The 22,078-nt window shown below is 47.2% G+C and overlaps 2 protein-coding genes across 4 annotated transcripts in view; both read left to right on the forward strand.

Moving 5' to 3' along the window:
- The window catches only part of OSBP2 (oxysterol binding protein 2), an 89,566-nt gene extending 78,910 nt beyond the window's left edge, over positions 1–10,656 (forward strand). For all 3 annotated transcript variants that reach the window (XM_061602643.1, XM_061602644.1, XM_061602646.1), the window contains 7 exons: positions 1,741–1,986; positions 2,231–2,351; positions 4,116–4,219; positions 6,550–6,645; positions 7,828–8,015; positions 8,787–9,007; positions 10,262–10,656. In XM_061602643.1, coding sequence (XP_061458627.1) covers positions 1,741–1,986; positions 2,231–2,351; positions 4,116–4,219; positions 6,550–6,645; positions 7,828–8,015; positions 8,787–9,007; positions 10,262–10,404 — 1,119 coding nt within the window. In that variant the 3' untranslated portion in view covers positions 10,405–10,656. The remainder of the gene's footprint in view (positions 1–1,740; positions 1,987–2,230; positions 2,352–4,115; positions 4,220–6,549; positions 6,646–7,827; positions 8,016–8,786; positions 9,008–10,261) is intronic.
- Positions 10,657–12,038: 1,382 nt separating this feature from the next.
- The window catches only part of LOC133373481 (centrosomal protein of 164 kDa-like), a 34,380-nt gene continuing 24,340 nt past the window's right edge, over positions 12,039–22,078 (forward strand). The window contains exons 1-4 of the mRNA XM_061603271.1: positions 12,039–12,078; positions 19,072–19,309; positions 20,787–20,860; positions 21,301–21,410. Coding sequence (XP_061459255.1) covers positions 12,039–12,078; positions 19,072–19,309; positions 20,787–20,860; positions 21,301–21,410 — 462 coding nt within the window. The remainder of the gene's footprint in view (positions 12,079–19,071; positions 19,310–20,786; positions 20,861–21,300; positions 21,411–22,078) is intronic.

Here is a 22,078-nt window from a genome sequence, read left to right on the forward strand (position 1 = left end):
GAAAACAGCACAGAAAATAACAGCAAATTAATGGAAAAACAATGAAAGGAGACCCCCTCCCCCCCCGGCAGAGACCCATTCATCCAGCTGAGAAATCTTATTAGAACAAAACGTCTTCGTTTGTTTCCAGAAAGTGCAGATAATGAGCACCTGTCTATCTCGACAGGAGTGGCGTTTCACGGATCAGGGGCTGCCATGCTGAAAGCCCTGCTCTCAGATACTGTGGAGTGGGCTTCTGATGTCATTGGACTTGAAGCAGAAACTCCCCCACAGATCACGTTGGACCTATAAGGGATAAGGCAGTCTCTCAAGTGACCTGGTCCAGAGCTGAATAGAGCCTTATAGGGTCGTGCCAACACTTTGAACCTGGCCCAGTAGCAGATTGGCAGTCGGTACAAGTTTCCCCAGGTAAGGTGTTATAACCTGACAATAGTCCCCCCCCCCGCCAGTTCCCTTTGGGAATCCTGCAAGGAGAATCTGAGTGCAACACCACTCTCTCCCACAAGGAGGTCTTTGGATCGCCCTGGCATTGCCGTGTATAAATAATCCCTGTATCCAATACACATAAGCCGTGAAATTGCAGCAGCAAGCTAGATAGAATTATCCCACGAGCGCCTGTAACTCAGCCGTTACAGTGCCTGCAGCAGCAAAGTTCACGCAGGAGCCACACTGGGAAATACTTGAAAATTTAATATCATTTTGGCATGACGGTAAATCTTCCTCCTATGCAGGGAGCTTTTTGTGTACATGATAAAGGACTTCAGATGCACACACGCAGGCTTGCTCTATATACACACACAACATGTGTTGTGGGCTCCTGCTGGGTGGAAGGGCAGGATACAAATTCAATAATAGATAAATGAAAAATAAATAATCTTTGCCTGCTCCCTGCCAGGTTGCTAATGTCAGCTGCAATATGATGTTCACTCCACTTCTCCCCTCTTTTTTTTAAAAAAAATATGCTTACTATTTTGCCATGCAGATATCCCTTCTTTTTCTTATGAGGAGAACCGCTGTAGCTGGATCTGACCACAGGCCCATCTAGTCCAGCATCTTGTTCTCACAGTGGCCAGCCAGATGCCTCCTCTGGGAAGGAAGCTGGCAAGCAAGACCTGAATGTTCCTTCTGCTTGTGATTCCTCCCCTCAACTGGTATTTAGAGGCATACTGCCTCCCATACAACATAATCATTGTGGCTAGAAGCTGTTACCACTAGGAAGCTTGTCCTACTGTTTAGCCAAAATCTGCTTCCCTAAATACGAACATAAAAAGAACCCTGTCAGAACAGGCCAGTGGCCCATCTAGTTCTCACAGTGACCAACCAGAGGCCTTTTCTGGGAAACCTGCAAGGAAGACCTGAGTGCAACAGTGCTCTCACCATGTGTACTTCCCAGCAATTTAGTGCCTCCAACAGTGGAGGCAGTTTCCTCCCTAAGCAACAGGGTATCTTTGGTGGTGGTTCCTTGATACATTTTGTGTTTTAGCAGTGATTGGATCTCTTTCCTCCTGTGTCCCGACTTGCAAAGTAGCCCAAACCATTCACCGAAGAAGGTTCCCTTTTCTCACCCCTTGCTGGCTGGCTGCAACCATCACAGGGTTCGAACTGGGGGCATGGAAAGGGACAGGGAGAGAACACAGTAGCACTGAGGCGTGAGGCACCTGCACAGACCTTTCTGGAATACTAAGCGGTATTATAGATGTCATGCATGAGCCCAGCCTGTTTTCGCCTTGACTTCGGCAGGTCAACTTCAACGAGCCGCTGTCGATGCTGCAGAGGCTCACCGAGGACCTGGAGTACCACGAGCTGCTGGACAGAGCCGTCAAGTGCGAGAGCGCCACGGAGCAGATGTGCTTTGTGGCTGCCTTCTCCGTGTCTTCCTACTCGACGACAGTCCACCGGACGGCAAAGCCGTTCAACCCGCTCCTGGGCGAGACCTACGAGCTCGACCGCCTGGACGAGCTGGGCTTCCGTTCGCTCTGTGAGCAGGTGAGGGGGGGAAGGGCCGGCGTGGTGTCGTGGATGGGCAAGGCGTGGCGCCTGGGCCAGGGAAGCCACGCCCTGCTTCCCCCGTCTCTGCCATGGATGGGCCTGGCGTTTTTCTTCCAGCCCAGATTACTCAAATTTGTTCGTTATTTATTTAGAAAATGTATAGACCGTTTGCTCAAAATAATGCACCAATAAAAAACACGGTCAGGATTTGTTTCTCCTTGTCTTTCCACCACCACTTCAGGTGAGCCATCACCCTCCGGCTGCTGCCCATCACGTCTATTCCAAACGAGGCTGGACCCTGTGGCAGGACATCACCATTGCTAGCAAGTTCCGAGGCAAATACCTCTCCATCATGCCTCTGGGTAAGCGCCAGGTACAGCAGGAGCGGGGAACCTGTGGCCCCTCCAGAAGTTGCTGAACTACAACTCCCGTCAGCCCCAGCAAGCGTGGCCAACAGCTTGGGATGATGGGAGCTATAGTTCAGCAACATCTGGAGGGGCCACAGGTTCCCTACACCTGAGAGAGAGCATTTTGTGTTCTTGGCAGTTAATTATTCCTTGATTTTATATATAATACACAGTGGTTTACACCTCCGCTTAATTTAAGAGTGCCGACTCCACTGTAGTTGTGCAACCTGAATTTGCTAGCATGTGGCTGAATCCCATATGAAAATAGCAATGGTTTGAGAGCGCCCTTTGACAACCTAGATGTCCTTCAAAGCACTTCATGTCTGCATGATACTTTAGCAGGACGTGGAGCTGGCGTCTTCCTCCCTCTGTTGGCCTCAGCAATGGGAATCGGTATTGAGAGGGAGGAACTTACAAGATCTGGACAGGGTGGTTTATAACAGATGCTGTTGGGGGTCGCTGATTCATAGAGTCACCATGAGTTGTAATCAACTTGAAGGCACATGACAACAACCAAAACATTACTCACAAAACAAAAATACTAGAAGTTTGACAGGGAGGGACGGAGAGCAGCAGTAAGGAAAGAAATTTAAAAAAACAGAAAATACATGAGAAATATATATATATATATATATGTTTTGTGGTAGATGATTACATTAAAGTCAATGAATTAAACAACTTTGTCGTCTGTTACTATGCCATTCCAGAATTGTATGAAAACTGCCCATCTCTCGTAAGAACTTATTTTGACAATCACAGTAAATAGCATTCCTCTTGCATGTCGTTTTTAGCATTAGTCCTGTTTCCCAAGCTTTTCTCAACCATTCGACCCACATTGCGGGTTCGTTCTTTTTCCATGGCTTGGCAATACATGTTTTCACTACTGTGAGCAATGTTGCCACTCGTTGGGAGTCCATGTTTGTAACTTCCCAATGCAACATATACAGACAAACTGTTCTGGGATTTCTTGATATTGTTTGACCTGTCACTTCCTGTATGAAGTCTAAAATTGTATCCAAAATGGTTTTGTTTTAGCACAGTCCCAAAAAACACGTCCATAGCCTGCTTTGCTTCTTCTGCATCTCCAATTCATCTTTTCAGTATCAGAAGGAGAGTGGGCCTGGTTGTTTAAGAACATTTCAAGCATATTATTAAGTAGTAACCCGAAGGGAAACATATTTCAAGGAATTTATCGATGGTATTTAAAACTACACAGGTTGAGCAAAATCAAAACATGCATTGTTGGAGATAAACAGGTGGTTTTTCACTTAACAGATTTCCCTCCTGCTGAAATCTGTATCAGATGGGGAGGAGACATAGGCTGGCATTTTGATGCTAACAATGTCATATGGACGCTGCAAAAAAATAATAATGCATGCACGCACTGTAAACACCCATCTGGAGGCACCTCTTGACCCTCTTATCCAGTATATGCATCCTGATGTAATCTCCAGTGTCTGCCCAGGCGTGACTTAATGTTTAGTCCATCTTTGTGGTAGGCAGCAAGCAAGCAGGGCATCGCTTAGAAACACCACCCCTTTCTCAGAGGCTTTTTAAGAACATCAGAAGAGCCCATTGGCTGGATCAGGCCAAAGAGGGTCCCATCTAGTCTAGCCTCCGGTTCTCACGGTGGTCAGCCAGCTTGCCCCAAAGGGAAGCCTGCAAGCACAACCTAGAAACAAAGGGTCACTTCTTTGTCTCTCAATCCCCTCCCTGCAGGTTACATTCACCTGGAATTCCATTCCAGTGGCAACCACTACGTCTGGCAGAAGGTGACCTCGACTGTTCACAACATCATCGTGGGCAAGCTCTGGATTGATCAGGTTAGCTGAGCAAGAACTGCCCCCCACGCTACAAGCTAAAGCAAAAGGGTAGCCATGTTGGTGGACTCTAACTCCCATCTGCCCCAGCCAGCACAGCCAATGGCAAGGAACGATGGGATTTGTAGGCCAGCAGCATCCAAAGAGCAACACATTGGCCAACCCTGGATGACAATTGCAAGAAAATAGTCAGAGACGGCAATGGAAGACTTTTGTAGACTGGAGTGGAATGGAGCCCATACTTGGGAGGGTGTGTGGGCCTCATTCGCCATTAGACCCCTGATCCTTAACTGAAGGCTTCCTGTTGGCCTCTTCACACATTAAGCAGTAATGGGTTCACCTAAAGTGTGAATGCAACAACACGTGTCTGCAGGTATGTGTCATAACAGGTATGCTCTCCGGCAAGCTGAGATTGGCTGCGATGACTCCCTTCAAAGTGCACACTCAGTAGCAAACCCAGATTTGTTTGTGTGTAATGTGTGAAAATGTCCCAATAAAACCAGAATTCCTGTTGTGCAAGGAAAACATTTAAATGGTTATATTTGCGTAATGGGTTTCTTTATTTTGTGTAGGAATGATTAGATATTTACAAAAACGTTCAAGATGTTATATTGCTTATCATCTAATAGGCTATACTGGTAGAAAGTATTATTAAAGCTAGATTAACTAAGCACATAGAAGAACAAGCCTTGCTGAAGCAGAGCCAGCATGGCTTCTGCAAGGGAAAGTCCTGTCTCAGTAACCTATTAGAATTCTTTGAGAGTGTCAACAAGCATATAGATAGAGGTGATCCAGTGGACATAGTGTACTTAGACTTTCAAAAAGCGTTTGACAAGGTACCTCACCAAAGGCTTCTGAGGAAGCTTAGCAGTCATGGAATAAGAGGAGAGGTCCTCTTGTGGATAAGGAATTGGTTAAGAAGCAGAAAGCAGAGAGTAGGAATAAACGGACAGTTCTCCCAATGGAGGGCTGTAGAAAGTGGAGTCCCTCAAGGATCGGTATTGGGACCTGTACTTTTCAACTTGTTCATTAATGACCTAGAATTAGGAGTGAGCAGTGAAGTGGCCAAGTTTGCTGACGACACTAAATTGTTCAGGGTTGTTAAAACAAAAAGGGATTGCGAAGAGCTCCAAAAAGACCTCTCCAAACTGAGTGAATGGGCAGAAAAATGGCAAATGCAATTCAATATAAACAAGTGTAAAATTATGCATATTGGAGCAAACAATCTTAATTTCACATATACGCTCATGGGGTCTGAACTGGCGGTGACCGACCAGGAGAGAGACCTCGGGGTTGTAGTGGACAGCACGATGAAAATGTCGACCCAGTGTGCGGCAGCTGTGAAAAAGGCAAATTCCATGCTAGCAATAATTAGGAAAGGTATTGAAAATAAAACAGCCAATATCATAATGCCGTTGTATAAATCTATGGTGCGGCCGCATTTGGAATACTGTGTACAGTTCTGGTCGCCTCATCTCAAAAAGGATATTCTAGAGTTGGAAAAGGTTCAGAAGAGGGCAACCAGAATGATCAAGGGGATGGAGCGACTCCCTTACGAGGAAAGGTTGCAGCATTTGGGGCTTTTTAGTTTAGAGAAAAGGCGGGTCAGAGGAGACATGACAGAAGTGTATAAAATTATGCATGGCATTGAGAAAGTGGATAGAGAAAAGTTCTTCTCCCTCTCTCATAATACTAGAACTCGTGGACATTCAAAGAAGCTGAATGTTGGAAGATTCAGGACAGACAAAAGGAAGTACTTCTTTACTCAGCGTATAGTTAAACTATGGAATTTGCTCCCACAAGATGCAGTAATGGCCACCAGCTTGGATGGCTTTAAAAGAAGATTAGACAAATTCATGGAGGACAGGGCTATCAATGGCTACTAGCCATGATGGCTGTGCTGTGCCACCCTAGTCAGAGGCAGCATGCTTCTGAAAACCAGTTGCCGGAAGCCTCAGGAGGGGAGAGTGTTCTTGCACTCAGGTCCTGCTTGCGGGCTTCCCCCAGGCACCTGGTTGGCCACTGTGAGAACAGGATGCTGGACTAGATGGGCCACTGGCCTGATCCAGCAGGCTCTTCTTATGTTCTTATTTATGTACTTTCCTGTGTTTTTAAATAATTGCATTTACTCTGTTGGCACACGAGGGCATTAGTTGAAAGGGCATAATTTAAAGATTTTTGTGGCTTAGTTAATGCATCTAGCTCTTAAGATGTGCAGAGGTTACCCCCATATTCCTTGGAAAGTCAAGGGATATCTTACTTTGCTGGTGTTGTACAAATGCACAGAAATGTAAAACTAATCTTGTAAATTCTCTCTCTTTGTTTTTCCTTAGTCTGGTGACATAGAAATCATCAACTACAAATCAAAAGACAAATGCCAACTGAAATTCACTCCCTACAGCTATTTTTCCAGAGATGTCCCCCGAAAGGTAAGCATTTACCGAGATACACAATGCTCAGTCTTAATACCAGGGACAGCTAACCTGTGCCCTTCCAGATGTTGCTGGACTACAGCAGCCATCATCCTTGATCATTAGCCATGCTGGCTGGGGCTGATGGGAGTTGGTGTCCAACATCATCTGGAGGGCCGCAAATTAGCCACCCCTGCTTTATACAGTAGCCAGAGACCACAGCAACTTCTGCAACACGCCAGTGTTCAAAACACAATTACCCCAAAGACACAGCAGGGTAAATAATACATGGTATAAAACACAACTTGTTTTAATAAAAGCAAACCAAAAAACAAAGAGCAGAAATTTTGATTCCCAACAACTGGCATTCAGAGACATGCTGACTCCAACAGAGGAGGCAGAACATAGCCCTCCATGACTTTGCCTAATCCTCTTTTAAGGCCATCCATGTTGGTGGCCATCCATTGCCTTTTGTGGGACTGAATTCCATAGTTTAACCACTGTGTGAAGAAATACTTTCTTTTGTCTGTCCTGAATCTTCCAACATTCAGCTTCATTGGATGTTGACCAACATGCTGCCCTCCAGATGATGTTGACTACAACTCCTGTAATCCCTGGCCACTTGCCATGTAGTTGGGACTGATGGGAATTGTAGTCTAATAACATCCGGAGGGCACCAGATACCTCTCAACTGAAACGTATACATGCATCATCATAACGGTAATGATTATTTCTTAAAAAGAACCCTGAAGCTGGGTCAGGCCAAAGGGGGCCCATTTCGTCCAGCATCCTGTTCTCACAGTGGCCAACCAGATGCTGCAGTGGGAAGCCCATAAGCAAGCAGAAATTGCGCACAAGGGCACTCGCCACTCCTGTGGTTTCCAGCTATTCAGACGCATACTGCCTCTGACCATTGTTGGATGCTAATTCTCATAACCCCCTGCCAGCATGGCTAATGGCAGGAATCATGGGAGTTGTAGTCTTAAACATCTGGAGGGGACTACTTAGGGCAAGTCTGCTTTAAGTCTTTGGCAAAACCTAGAACTGGGTGAAATTTGGCTGCCAACAGATGTTGTATCTGTTGAGGAAGGGAATGTGTAGTCATCCAGATGTTGATGGCCAGGGATGATGGGAGTTGTAGTTCAGCATCTGGAGGGCCAAAGGTGTCCCCACACATGCGCTCATAACATTCCTTTGCAGGTGACAGGTTTGGTCACGGACGCTGACGGCAAGGGGCACTACGTCATGTCCGGCACGTGGGACGAGAAGATGGAATGCTCCAAGATCACGCAGAGCACTCACGGAAATGGTGGCTCGGAAGGCAAGCTGCCGAAAATGGTCTACCAGACGCTGTCCCCCAAGGTCCTGTGGATGAAATACCCTCTTCCGTGAGTCGACCCAGCAGAGCTGGGGTGCTGGGTGTTGTTGAGCTAGTGTGTCTGCATTTCAGTGGCTGGTGTAGGATGAATGTTTCCACGGCCACAGTTACTTGGTGCAATGAGCAGCAAGTGAACTTGCAGCTTGGGGAACCTGTGGCCCTCCAGATGTTGCTGAACTACAACTCCCATCAGTCCTAGCAAGCATGATTAATGGGGAGGGATGGTGGGAGTTGTAGTTCAGCAACATCTGGAGGGCCGCAGATTCCCTACACCTATTCTAAGTCACTGCTGCCTAAAATCTGGCTTGACAGGACGGAGCTAGAGGGACCAATGGTATACCTGTATGCAGAAGGTCCTGGGCTCAATCCCCGGCGTCTCCAGGTGTGGCTGGTAGAGAGACTCCAGTCTGAAATCCTGGTGAGCCACTGCCAGTATGCATGGACAACACTGAGGTAGATAAAGGCAGTTTTCTGTATTCTGGTGTGTGAAGGTAACCGCTGTAGCTCACCAGTTAGAACATCTGCTTTGCATGCAGGAGATCCCAAGTTCAGTCCCCAATGGCATCCCCAGGAAGGGCTGGGGAAGATTCCCAGTCTGAAATCCTGAAGAGCCGCTGCCAGTCAGTGTTGACAGTGCTGAGCTACAGGGACCAATGGTACACCTGGTTTGGTATAACGCAGCTATGTATGTTCCTAACCTCAGACGACCAAATACTTAAGTGCTCTTGCGCGCACACACATGCACACACTCTTAAATCAGGCATGGATCTTCCTTCTGCAGGGAGAATGCTGAAAACATGTACTACTTCTCCAACCTGGCTTTGACCCTGAACGAGCCAGAGGATGGGGCAGCCCCCACAGACAGCCGCCTGAGGCCTGACCAACGGCTCATGGAGAACGGCAAGTGGGACGAGGCCAACGTGGAGAAGCAGAGGCTGGAAGAAAAGCAGAGGGCTGTGCGGCACAAACGAGAAGCAGAGGCCGTGGTAGCCCTGGAGGAAGGTAAGAGCCCAGCAGGATGGTTCCGTAGTTCTGCAAGGTGGCGGGCAGGCCCTCCACTAGAGCAAGCAGCCTTTCGCGGCCTGGTGCGCCCTCTAGCTACTTTGGACTACAAATCCCTTCAGCCCCATCAGTCCCAGCATCACATGGCTGTTCTGACTGGGGCTGATGGGAGTTGTAGTACAAAACCAACTGTGGGAAGAGTGAGCCTTAGAGGAAGGAGCTGAGAAATCTCCTTGGGCGAGGGAGAGCAGAGGATTAGACGGCACCGTTCACACGTCAGTGCCCCTAAGCGTGGAATATGAGGCACCATACTTCATCAAGGGATGGCCCATCAGTCTCATCAGGGCCCCATAAGGAGATAAGAAGTGTCCCGTTGGATCAGACCAAAGGGTCATCTCCTCCAGCGTCCTGATCTCACAGCGGCCAACCAGATGCCTCAATGGGAAGTCTGCAAGCACGACCTGAGCGCAGCAGTGCTCTCCCCACTTGTGATTCCCAGCCACTGGCACTCAGAGACACGCTGCCTCCGACAGTGGAGGTAGAACATCGTGGACAGTAGCCGCTGATAGCCTTTTCCTCCATGACTTTGCCTAATCCTCTTTTCAAGCCATCCAAGTTGGTGGCCACCCACCGCCTTTTGTGGGAGTGAAATCTGTCACTAAGCTACTGTGTGAAGGAGCCCTTTCTTCTGTCTGTCCTCAACCTTCCAACATTCTGCTTCCTTGGATGGCTCCAAGTTCTCACATTTTCCCTTTCCACTTTCTCCACACCATGCATAATTCTGTTATACCTCTATTGTGTCCCCTCTTGCACACCTTCTCTGTAAACTAAAAAGCCCTAAATGTGTAACCTTTCCTCATAGGGGAGTTCTTCTGTTTTTCCTCTCCCCAAAACATTAAAAAGCTGCTGCTTCAGGCAAAAGTAAGCATTTGGCAAAAACTCTTAGAATCCTTGTGTGAGCTTTAGAATAAGGGATGGTTCAGTGCCAACTCCACAACTGCTGAAGGACAACCTACTAGGCTCCAGCTGCGTCAGCACTAAAATTTTGTGGGGCTTCTTCTGAGGCCCTTCTCCAGGTCCTCCTTCTGAGGGAAGCTCAGAGAGGTCACAAGGAAGAGGACCTTTTCAGTGGTGGCTCCCCATCTGCGGAATACGCTCCCCAGTGAGGTCCACCTGGAGCCTTCATTTGACGTCTTGCTGTGTTAGTAGTATTAGTATTATTATGCCTTGCTCTCTCCCCCTTTTTTATTACAGGCAAAGACTATGACGGCTATATCCCGCTGTGGTTTGAGCGGAAGGTCGACCCAGTAACAGGGGAGCTGATGTGCGTTTACAAGGGTGGATATTGGGAAGCCAAGGGGAAACAGGCATGGAGTGCCTGCCCCAGTATCTTCTGAGCGGCTTCTAAGCTGGGACTGGCTGGTACCAGGAAGGGCCTCTCCATTCCTGCTGTGGGACAGAGGAGCCGGTAACAGAAGCGCTCCAGGCAGCAGGTCTCCTACTGTCGACACACACACCTCGAGGAAACACACAAGAGTTTAAATAAACAGAGATTTTTTAAAAAAATGGAAAAGGAAAAAAAGACACAAATCAAACCGAACAGGGACTCCAAATCTATTTTTATGCACTAATAAAATGGCATTTGATTTTTTAAAGTGACTTTTTTAAGCTACCAATTAGGATTGAGAGAGGATGGATTTTTTTTCTTCCTTTTTAAGCCTGGCCTACTTATTGCTGCACCAGGAGCTGCAGACTCCTTATATTTTGAGCTCTTGGTTTTATCAGCCAAGACTCTGACACTTCCAAAGATGCAGGTATTGTGGGGGAATGATGTGTGTTTGATTTCTTTTTCTTTCTCATTTGTTTGTGGAGCTTTAACAAAGGTTTAAAAAGTATACAGATGGTTCAGGTTCTTTTTGTAAAGATGCAGGCAACCCAGTGCCCTGTGCCCTGAATGGGTTCTAAATTCTAGGGAGAAAATGCAGTGTCTGAGGGTGATTGATTGATTGATTGATTGTGTTTATGTCGGTCATAGACCAGCATGTAAAATACAACATGAAAATACAGAAGGAGTGGAAAGCAGAAATCCAGCTAGACAGTTACCTTTTAAAAACAGATTAAAAATACTTAAACGAATTCATTTTAAAACTAGTATTGTATCTAAGGTTAGTTATGCATTTATCAAAGTACTTCTACAGGGTACGGCAGCAGCACAAAAGCTAGCTACCTTTGCTGATACTTGCGGAGTATGATCAGATAGCAAAAGATCCGCATAAAAAGCCTCGTCCCTACCGGGTATATTTCGCAGGATGGGAGTAAGTAAATCTGAGCGGAGATCACAATAGAACATATAATGAAGTAGAACGTGGCCCGCTGACTCAACTGCCCCTTGGTCACAGGGACAGAACCACTCAGCATATGGAATATTTTTAAACCTACCATCCAGGAGTGCCGAAGGTAAAATACTGGACTTGGCACGCGTGAATGCCAAATGGCAAATGGTCTTGAGTCAAACCTAAGATCAGGATAAAGTGCAGCCTGTGCTAGGTGGTTTTGAAAATCTGAGTCTAAGATTCGTTGGGAAATAGTTGATTTTGCTCTCGAATAACCAAGGGTGAGAATAGATGACGTGGAAAAGCCTAGGCTCAGTAACTTCTTGTTTAATGACCGCATCCATTTGGACTGAAAAGCATCAGACGACGTGAGTGGAGCCAAGCCCACAGGAGCAAACATCATTTTTAACCAGAAGTTTATTCCGGATGTCCAAATACAAGTTTTTAACTTGGTTAGCCCAGCTTCCAGACGCACAATGAAATTGGGTACACATCCCGGTATGCCAAGAATGGCTCCCAGAAATTTGGTTTGGACAGATTCTAAAGGAGTACAGTTGTCACAGGCACATATTTGTGATCTATAAAAGCAGCTGAGCAATAAGTTTAGTTGCGAAGATCTGAATTGCTGAAGGGACATGTTGACCCCCTTTAGTATAAAAGAGGAAAGCAGTGCCTTTGTACTTTTCCGGGCATTTACGATGGCGCTCTTTAGTTGGAGTCGCCTTGCTCCGGACAATTGTAATATTATCCCGAGGTATTTAAAGGAAGCCGCCTGATCTATTGGATGCCCGTTGATCTGCCAGCGATGCTTTACCCTTTTTCGAGAGAAGACTAAGACCTTGAATTTATCATCATTGTCAAGAGCTCTTCCCTAAAAGCAGGCAAGAGCAGTTAACAAACGTCTTAGTCCAATACATGTAAGAGATAAAAGGACTACATTGGCGGCATACAGGAGTATGGAGAGGGGCCTCTGGGACAACCTGGGCTGGTGAGAACAATCAATCAATCAATCAATCGGTGTCTGAGGGTAGCAAGCCAATACTTTTTCTCCTGGCTATTTAGAGATTTGCATCTTTGGAGAAGTGTGGAGGAAGTATTATTATTGTGATTTGAGTTTGCTTCCATGCTTTTTGGAGTACTTGGATCCTATATCTATCAACAGGCAATATTTTTGTTAATTTGTCTTTAAAATCAACTCTCTTGAAAAAAGATGGCTTTGTGTTTTGGAGAGTGTAGGGCCGCTTAATTTTGGTTCTGTATCAGCCTCTTGGTAGAGAAGTCACCTTTGCAATCGTCTCGCTGTCTGTCCTTTTTTTTGTGAAAGGATTTCCAGGGAAGGTTAGTTTTGAAGGGAGCTGGGGCTTTTGAAATCCTGGCACATCTAAATACCATCTTCCTAATTCTTTCTTCGGGATCTCCTCAAGGGAGCTGGGTCAACACAGGCAGAGTGGAATTGAAGGCTCCCCCACAATCTGTCCAGTTAGAAACAGCACCCTCCTCCTCTTCCCACCCCCGACCCACCATAAGGCTGTGCTGGTCACTTCCCACTGCCACTGTTTAGGAAGCACCAGAATTCACATAGACTCAGGCAACAAATCTAGCCAGCAGTCGCCCCAGTGCAGAGCTGACATCCAGCTGAGCCACATCAAGCTGTGGATTAATATGAAGCTGGTGTTGAGATGCACCTGGGCAATCCCTTTGGGGCTTTCCTGTTGCCATCTAGGTAAAAAGCACACACAGGCACTCCCTCTCCCCTCTTCTGGTCATCTTCACTGGGACGTGGAGAGAGCTAGTGAATCTAGAAGATGGAGAGAGCAGGATTGGTGGTGGAGATGCCAGTGGGGCACCACCACTGCTCTGGTCAAGTGACAAGCAGGCTTTGCAAGGAAAGCTGCCTTCACACCTGGTGCCCCACAAGTAGCCAGTCAGAATGTGACCCCCTCCTCTCTCAGTACCTCCCATTTCCCCCTCCCCGTTTTTAATTCAAGGCTGGCCGTGGTGCTGCCAACATCCCCACCCCACCCTGTGCCACGGAGGCATTGCCATCTTTTTGCCGGCTACCCTCACTGACTTGCCTTGCTCCCCTGGCCAGAACGGCACAAGCTCCTTCTGGTTCCAGCCCCCAGCCCATCATCCTGGGATTTAGGGTACAGGGAAGTTTGCCTGGCACCTGCACTTCATGTTCCTCTTCCAAAGTGGCTGGTTTTGCCAGTGCTGAAGGCACGGTTGCTAGGTGTCTTCTGGAGGAGTGGTGCTTGGGACATTTGTTCCTTATGTCCAATGGGGCAGGTGGCTCTTTGAGGACTTTCGCCTTTTGAAAAGACAGAGCTGCCCAGACTGAAATGTCCTCTGGCTCGCAGTTGCATCATTGTGATACAGGAACCAGCCAATTTCTTAAGGCCAGGCATATCCACGGGGGAGAAAATGAGCAATAATGAACTTCAGGGCTTCACTGTCTGCCCCCGGAATGCAAAAGGACGGTATTCAGTCAGGTTATCACCAAGGGATTTGCAACAGCCCCTTCCCTCAAGCACCTGTAGGAACTATGATTTACTCTGTGTGCATGTATAGTACACACACCTGTACAATATATATATATATATATATTTATACAAACATACATAGCCTGTACAAATATATATATATATATACACACATACACACACTGTGCAATGTAACTATAGTGACTGAACATCAGTGTGCCAACAGCTGATTTCAGTGCGCTCTTTAATCTTAATTATTGCTTCTAATTTATATATATATTATATATAAAAATATATATAAAATTATTTTTGTTTGAATTTATATGGTACATAAGTAGAGGGGAAAAGTAATGAAGACGGACATGCCTCTGTCTGAATTTTTTTATGGTACAAATATTTGTGGTCAATTTTGATTCCTCTTTTAGGGTAGGCGTGCTTTTTAAAAAAAAAAATATGAAAAACAAAGCATTGAGGTTAGAGGCACAATGCATGCTGAGCTCTTGCCCGCTCCTGTTCATCTCGACGGCTTGCACAACATAACACCCTGCTGGATTGTGTCCATTTTTTTTATAATAGTCTTTGCTTTGCTAAGATTTGTTCCAAATCCGTGGGCTGAAAAGATGCAGCGGGCAAAACCTACAAAGGGAACAGGCTTGCGTATGCTTCCTCTTGAGCAAGCCCATTTCTCTCAGGGTTTTTTTTAAAAAAAAGATGCGCCCAGTCAATGATGCTCCAAAGTGTTGAGCTAGATCAGCCCTTCCCCAACCTATTACGCTCCAGATGTTTTGGACTACAACTCCCATCAGCCCCAGCCAGCTGTGGTCCAAAACATCTGGAGCGTAACAGGTTGGGGAAGGGCTGATCCAGAGGAAAGGAACTGTTCCTTTCTGAAGAAAACACGTTGTTGGTTCTCGGAGATTCCCATTGAGCCAGACAGTAGCTTTTAAAGTAGTGTTCCTCCTGTGTTTTACTTGAAAAACCTACTCAAGGTACCACTTTTGCGGTGCTTCTTTGAAGTTCTTTCCCTTGCTCCTATATCCAAGGGGGGGGGAATATGTACAAGTGTTGTCTGATATTTTTTTTTTATTGAAATGTTCTGCAGCAGCCTGCCAAAACCCACCATGTACATCTGCCAGGTTAAATATAGAAATACATGTAGATATATTTCAGTTTGGGTCAACATGGTGTTTTCAACAAGGGTAGTTTTTCTTAAGTAACAACGTTCTGCAAAACTGGAGGGGGGGGCACAAGCAAAAGGAAATTTGATGCTGTTTTTGAAAATCTGGTCTGTTTGTGTGTGAGTAAGAGTGTGCTCCAAATGAACTGAGGGGTTTTTAATTTGGACAATAAACAATTTCTTATAACCTCTTTTTTTTTTTTTAATGTAATACATACGATTAGTGTGGAGACTATCCCATGAGCTCTGAGGCTGGAGACGGGTATCCTTTTTCCACAATCAAAGGTGCTTTGATAGAGCCACTGTTGCACCGGGGTAGCCATGCCCATATTTTCTCTCATGTCATTATCTGTGCTCCCATCAGGTATGGCAGGCTTTATTTATTTATTTATCTACTGCTCGAAAAACCTACTGAACCTACTTTGGCCTGAAATCATAGCAGGACAGGAAATGAGTGTGTCTGTCTCAGGTGATGGGTGGTTTGTTCAAAATGGCTTCACGTCCTTTGACTTTCTCCATTTGGAGACAATTCTGCAACGTTGAGGTCTTGTTCATATTTTTCCCCTCCAGCCAAGGCACCATCTTCAGAAATGGGAACTGCTTACTGGAGACTTGAACTAAATCTGTTGCGTTGTGAGGAGCTCCTACCCAATAGGTACGGACTGTCTACCTTTCTGTCAGGCTGAGGCTCCCTGGCTCAAAAAAACCCGGCGTTTTTCCTGAACCTCTCATAACGTAAAACAAAAAACGTGACCCAGTGTGATCCAGTCTGCTCGGTAGCCTCAGATGTGATCTTTTAAAACCCGCTTTCCCAAACTAGGCGCCCTCCGGATGTTTTGGACTACAACTCCCCCATCAGCCTCAGACTATTCGGCCATGCTGGCTGGGGCTGATGGCAGTTATAGTCCAAAAGCATCCAGAGGGTGCCAAGCAGGAGATGGCTGCTCAAGATATTTGAGTGTCCCTCTTCCTGAGATGCACTTTTGCATAGCAAATGAACAACAAACACTGGTTTTCAACTCATTACACTATTTCTCTTTTTCTGTTTCCAGTGATATAATAATAAAAGATACAAGGGTTTCTTCCTTTGCTATTTTTTCACTTTACTGGGAAACAGCTCTATCTAATGCCTTATTGTCTGTGCTTACTTGATCACGAGGGTTGGCAAAGAGTTTGGCAGTTCCGTCTTAACTTCGATTCAGTGTTAATACAGTCTGGTTTGCAGATTAAATGAAATGACAGAGGTGCTGGCTATACTCATTAAGTGTTGGCACCTGAGTGTGCAGGGATGGTGGGGGTCAAAAAAGGAACAGGCCTCTCCTTCCCAAAGTAGGTTAATCCTATTAAATGGGCTAGGCTTGAAGGATTCTGTCCCAAACATAAGCAAATGGCAGAGGGCTTGAGTGAAGATGACGTGGTTTCCCCTTCACAGTCTGCCTTTTAAAAATAAAAGTTCAAAAATCGCAGGAGAACATTGTAAGAAAATGTTGCATGTAAGAGTGCTATACTGCGTAGGGAAACTATCAGACCACTTGTATTTGACCATGAGCTTTTGATGTTGGGATGTTCGTGGGCTTCCATTCCTTCCTCCAATGGGATTGACACTCTTCAGGGCATTGTTTGTTTTTTTAAAAAAGCCCAGAAATGTCCTTTCCCTCAGTAACCTGCCGCCCACTCCTCCCATCCTTAGAAGCTTCACACTCACAGGCACAATACTCCAATTTCGGATGTTTGGTCGTGGTGGGGTGGGGAGTCACGCAGCAAAGCATCTAGTGCAACCAATCGTCTCTTAGGGCAAGCCCACCTGTGTGACGACACTTAATGAGAGCACTAGTCTTGTGGTCCTTTTCTATATTGTCCACCAGAGGAATTTTAATGTCATCCTACTGTAAATGCTGTTTGAATGTAATACTTTAGAACAAATATTGTGCGTGATCCCTCTTTCCTTACATGGTAATAAAAAAAAATGTGGATTCAGGAGTTTTAAACCTTAACCCTGTGCTGAGATCCGTCACTTCTCTCCCAGGGCTCGTTCACACAGTGACTTACTGTAAGATTGGTGCTACTTGCATCCCCGTTTAATTTGCATGGTTTACATGACATTGCGGGCAACCAGCAGCTATCACACATTTTCCTGTATCAACCCAACCCAATTCTAATATGAAAAGGAAAGGAAAAACTGTCTCAGCTTCGCTGCGCTCCTCAGTGTAGGTGCTTTGCCTTAATGTTTTTTTAGTGGGCAGGCTCTCATGCTCCCTCTCTCCCCAGCTCCCTCTCTCTCTGCTGCCTTCTCTGCCTTTCACTCCCTCCTCTATTCAGTTTCATAGTTTTCTGTCAATTGCACACCCACTGACCAGAGAGGCCTGCAATTGACAAGAAACAGTGAAACTGACAAAACAAACCCTCCCTTTCTCTGTTAGCAATATGGATACTCCTGAGGGAGTAAACATGTAACATTAGGGGCAGGGCCCCAAGGAAATAGCTATACTAAACCTTTCCAGATGCCTACTTGTGTGAAAGGAAAACAGCGGATTTGAAGCTAGGAAGCGTGAACCTTGCAAATCTGTCATGATGGCAAAAGCTGCATCTTTACTGCGAAGTTCAGCTCCCATGTGAATGAGCTCCAAATGTGGGAAATAGTTAGGGAGGGGAGCCATTTCTTGGTTTGCAGCATCCCAGCATTCCCTGCCCATTGGCCGTGCTGCTGGGAGTGGGAATTAAAATTTAAAAACATCTGGAGGGCCACAGCATCGCTCTCCCTGGTTTAGAGAGTGATCCTGCAGTAAATCATTGTCTGATACTTGAGTGTTCGGTGGGAGTTGGGACTGATGGGCTGGGGGCCAACCGTGAGTAGATTTTTTTTTAAGTAGCGAAGTTCAGGGGCTCAAGGTACCCTGCCCTTTCTTCCAGCTGCATCGCCAGTGAAGAACTAAGCACATAAGAAGTTGACTTCAGAAGGAAGGAAATGGGCTGTTCTGTATTACAACTTCCCATTTTCCATCTGGATTTGGAAAAAATAACCTTGAGTCTTGGGCAAATCAAGTTGTAGACGGCAACTAGGGCAGCCAGGCTCCTGAGCAGCTCTTTATTAGCTGAATGAAGGGAGAGGCTGTTGAACACAATTTTTTCTGAATTTCTTCTTCAAAGCTACCATCCAGCGCAGCTTGCTTGCAATGGAAGGCCATGAATTGCTGTTAAGAAAAAGTCACTGCCTGAGTGGCACAAGCAGGCAAAATTGGTGGTGGCCTGGTTGACTCCCGGGAACCAGGTGCCCTTCCCCTCTAAGGGTCGCAGATGGCTGTCACCTCTCCTTATACACTGGTTCTCCCAAAGCAAGTGCGAGGAATCCAGGTGTTGCTGAACTGCAACTCCCATCACCCCTGGTCATTAGGCATGCTTCCTGGGTCTGATGGGAGTTGTAGTTCAGCAAAGTCTGGCGAGTCAAAAGTTCGATGGACATCACAGTTAGAACAAGTTTCCCTCCCCGATGCTTTGGGCTACTACTGGCTGATGGGATTTGTAGTCCAAAACAGAAAGAAGGCTGCGTTAGAGGAAGGCCGTCTCTCTCGAACTCCCGGGATCGTCGCCAAAGGATGCCGAGGCGGACAGGGAGGAGGGTCCAGTGGCGATTGATTGCCCCTTCTCCGACGTCATCATTCCACAACGTATTATCAGTGCAGGCCCATTTAAGTGCAATGGGGCGCGGAGAGGTGCACGGCTCCTTGTTCCGCCTCTGAGGTCCTCCTATATTGCATATAGCTGGGAAAGCGGTCTGGCAAATAGATGTGGCCAAATGAGAAAGCCCGCGCTCCCATTTCATGTTACTGATCCGGCCTTCTGCAAACGACAACCTCTGTTGCTGCTTTCTTTTCACCCTAAAGATTCGGGAAGTTGCGGAGGAACAGCCCTTTGCACATGCACAAAGGCACCCTTTCCTATTAACTCCTTAACGTCTCGTCCAGAACGCAGGGCCTCTGCGGTGAAGGAGCACCCCAGCCCCAGTAAGGGGCGCGGGTACACGCAGGCTCCCCCGCCAGCCAGCCACACGTGCTTCCCGCCGCCCTTTGTAAGTTTCCGCCGCGCTGCGCTGCGCTGCTAAGCAACGGCGACGACTCTCCACCAATGGGAGCGCTCCGGCGGCCCCGCGTCCCACCGTTGCTAGGCGACCCTGGCCGGGGACGTTCCACGGTTGCAAAGGCGTCCTCCGGGGCGGCTCCGCGCAGCAGCAACAGCGGCGAGAGGCGGGTAGCGGCGGAGAAAGCCGCTGCGGGGCAGCGGCGGAATGCACGGGGCGTCCTGCGGGCAGCTGGTGAGTCCCGACCGCCCGCAGAGGGAGTGGCGATGGACCCGGCGCCGTGGCGGGTGGCCCCCGGGCGGCGCCCCGAACTCCCACGCGCACCTCCTCCTCCTAAAAAGTTTTCCTCCGCCTGTTGGAGCCCCGCGGGCAGAATCTCTCCTCCGGCAGAAAAGGCCGAGACACACGCCCCCGACACCGCCCTGGAGTCGACGCCTCCAGTTCCGTTACACCAAACGTGGGGAAACTTTGGTCCTCCAGATGTTGCGGGACGGCAGCTCCTGTCAGCGCTGGCCATTGGGTCGTGCTTGCTGGGGCTGCTGGGAAATGCAGTCCAGCAACATCTGGGGGCGCAAAGCTCCCCCACGCCTGAATTACAAGATCGCCGTTTAAATCTCCCATCCCTGCATAGTCAGCTGACGGGGCTAAATCCGTAAAAGTTATCTTTACCTGCGCCGCGCTGCCTGGACCTTACAGGTGCAGAGATGTTGAAGAGGAGCCCTGCTGGATCAGAACAAGGGCCGGCCTGCAGCCTTCGTCTCACGGTAGCCAATCAGATGCTTCCACAAAGCCCACAAGCGGCCCTCTACTAGGGTTACCCCTTACCGGCAGGTTTCCTCTGATCCTGCAGTTTTCCCACCGCTAAAAGTCCTTGGCAGGCTTCTCCTCTCCTCCTCCATCAATTGGCTAACCCGGGCGCAGGGAACTTTTACCCTTCCAGACTGTAACAGCCTCCTTCCCTGGCCTTTGGCCGTGTGTGCCAGGGCTGATGGGAGTTGTAGTTCAGCATCATCTGGAGGGCCAAAGGTTCCCCCGACCCTGGTCTAACCCCTGGTTTAAAGCCACCAAAGTTAGGAGCCATTACTATACTTATCATGTGGCAGGGAATTCCACAAGCTGTGCCCTCTGAAACAGACTGTTGTTGCTGTTGCCCTTGAATAGGAAGGAACGTGGGGATCTGTCTCATACTGTCAGTCCAGTGGTCCATCTAGGTTAGTATAGTCCACACTGACTGGCAGCAGCTCTCCAGGGTTAATGGCATTTCAGGATGCTTGAAGACAGAGCAAGATTGCACTGTAAGGATTTGCCCTTGGAACTATGAACCAGGTGAGGAAGAGGGGGTCCTGAGGGCATCTAAGAACATAGAAAGCTGCCTTACACCAAGTCAAACCATTGGTCCATTTAGCTCAGTATTATCTGCACTGACTGGCAGCAGTGTATGAGGTTTCAGGAAGAAGTCTCCCCCAGCCCTCCTTGGAGATGCCATTGGGGACTGAACCTGGGACCTTTTGCACGCAAAGCAGAAGCTCTACCCACTGAGCTACAGCCCTTCCCCCAATTAACCAATCAGTTTTTCTGGGTGCTGACTGAGGCTGATAGGTGTTGTAGTCCAAAAGAGCTGGACGGCACCAGGTTGGCAAAGGGCGCTTTATGGCTTCAGGCTGAGGAGTGGCATGTCTGCTAATGGCTATGTTGTGTGTGTTTCCGCTAGCGAAGGGGACGGCATGGCCAGCGCAATGCTGAAAGAGGTCTTAGAAGGTGGAAAGCAGGAAGGCGCCAATGCAGGTAAAGGGAGGCTCACGTTATGATCCTGTTATAAATGCCACATTGATACAGAAATATCTATAAATAAAAAATTGTTCCAACTCCCAGAATAGGGGGTTCTCCCACCAACTCTCAGCATCCTTCACAAACGATGGCTCCCAGAATTCTTTGGGGGAAGCCATGCATTCAGAGTGGCAGGAGAGTGATGATTTAAATGTACCATATATAGCGAAGATGTGGCCTTTTTTTTTAAACATCTGATTTTTTTGCTGGTAATTTTAATGTACATTTCACGCAAATCGCTTAGAGGCTTCGATGATCAAGGGGTATATAAATCCTGTGAAATAAAATAAAAATAAATACTTCTGTCTGCCACAACCTGGATATGGGGTTACTTTGAGGGGTCAAGAGGGGGATTTCCTCTGTAGGCCCAGACTCACTGCATTTTCTCCCCTCCCCAGGAGTGATGAAAGTGCCCTCTGCTCTCTATCCTGAGAGACCCGGCCCTCGGGCCAAGGATCATTGTGATTACCTGTTGGATTCTATTGATGCTCAACTCAGCCAGCTGCAGGTAGGGAGCGGGTGGGGAAGGAGGGAGGTGTTTTTTTGGAGTTATTTGTTGGGCAGTGCCAAACAGTTGTCAGATTTATACTTACCCGTTATATCCCCAGTCGATCACTGCTCTCTGCAGGCGAGGGCCTCCTGCAGTTTCCATCTTATCAGGAGGTCCATTCCACACAACACAGGAAGCCGACCTTTAGTGTAGTGGCACCGCCCCTTTGGAATTCCCTCCCCTTAAACATTAGACAGGCACCATCTCTGTTATCTTTTTGGCACCTGCTGAAGACCTTCCTCTTTCGACAAGCCTTTTAAGTAGAGACCTTTTCCCCATTTGCATCTGTGCTAGAATGACTTTTTAAGGTGTTTTAAAAGCTTTTTTAAAAATGTTTTAACGATGCCTTGTTTTAATATGTTTTTAAAGATGTTTTGTTGTAATATATTTTAATGTCTGTTTTTCTGATGTTTTATTGTGTTTTAGTGTTTTTGTTTGCTGCCCTGGGCTCCTACTGGGAGGAAGGGTGGGATATAATAATAGTAATAGTAATAATAATAGTAATAATAATAAAACCTGCCTGAGAGGTACCTTGATCGCAAATGGAGGATTTCCCAGAGTGAGAAACATCCTTTGCAGCCCACCTGCTGTGTCACTGACACCTGCAGTTAGCCCAGTGGCTGAAC

The sequence above is a fragment of the Rhineura floridana genome, chromosome 19, assembly GCF_030035675.1.
Source record: "Rhineura floridana isolate rRhiFlo1 chromosome 19, rRhiFlo1.hap2, whole genome shotgun sequence".
NCBI lineage: Eukaryota > Metazoa > Chordata > Lepidosauria > Squamata > Rhineuridae > Rhineura > Rhineura floridana.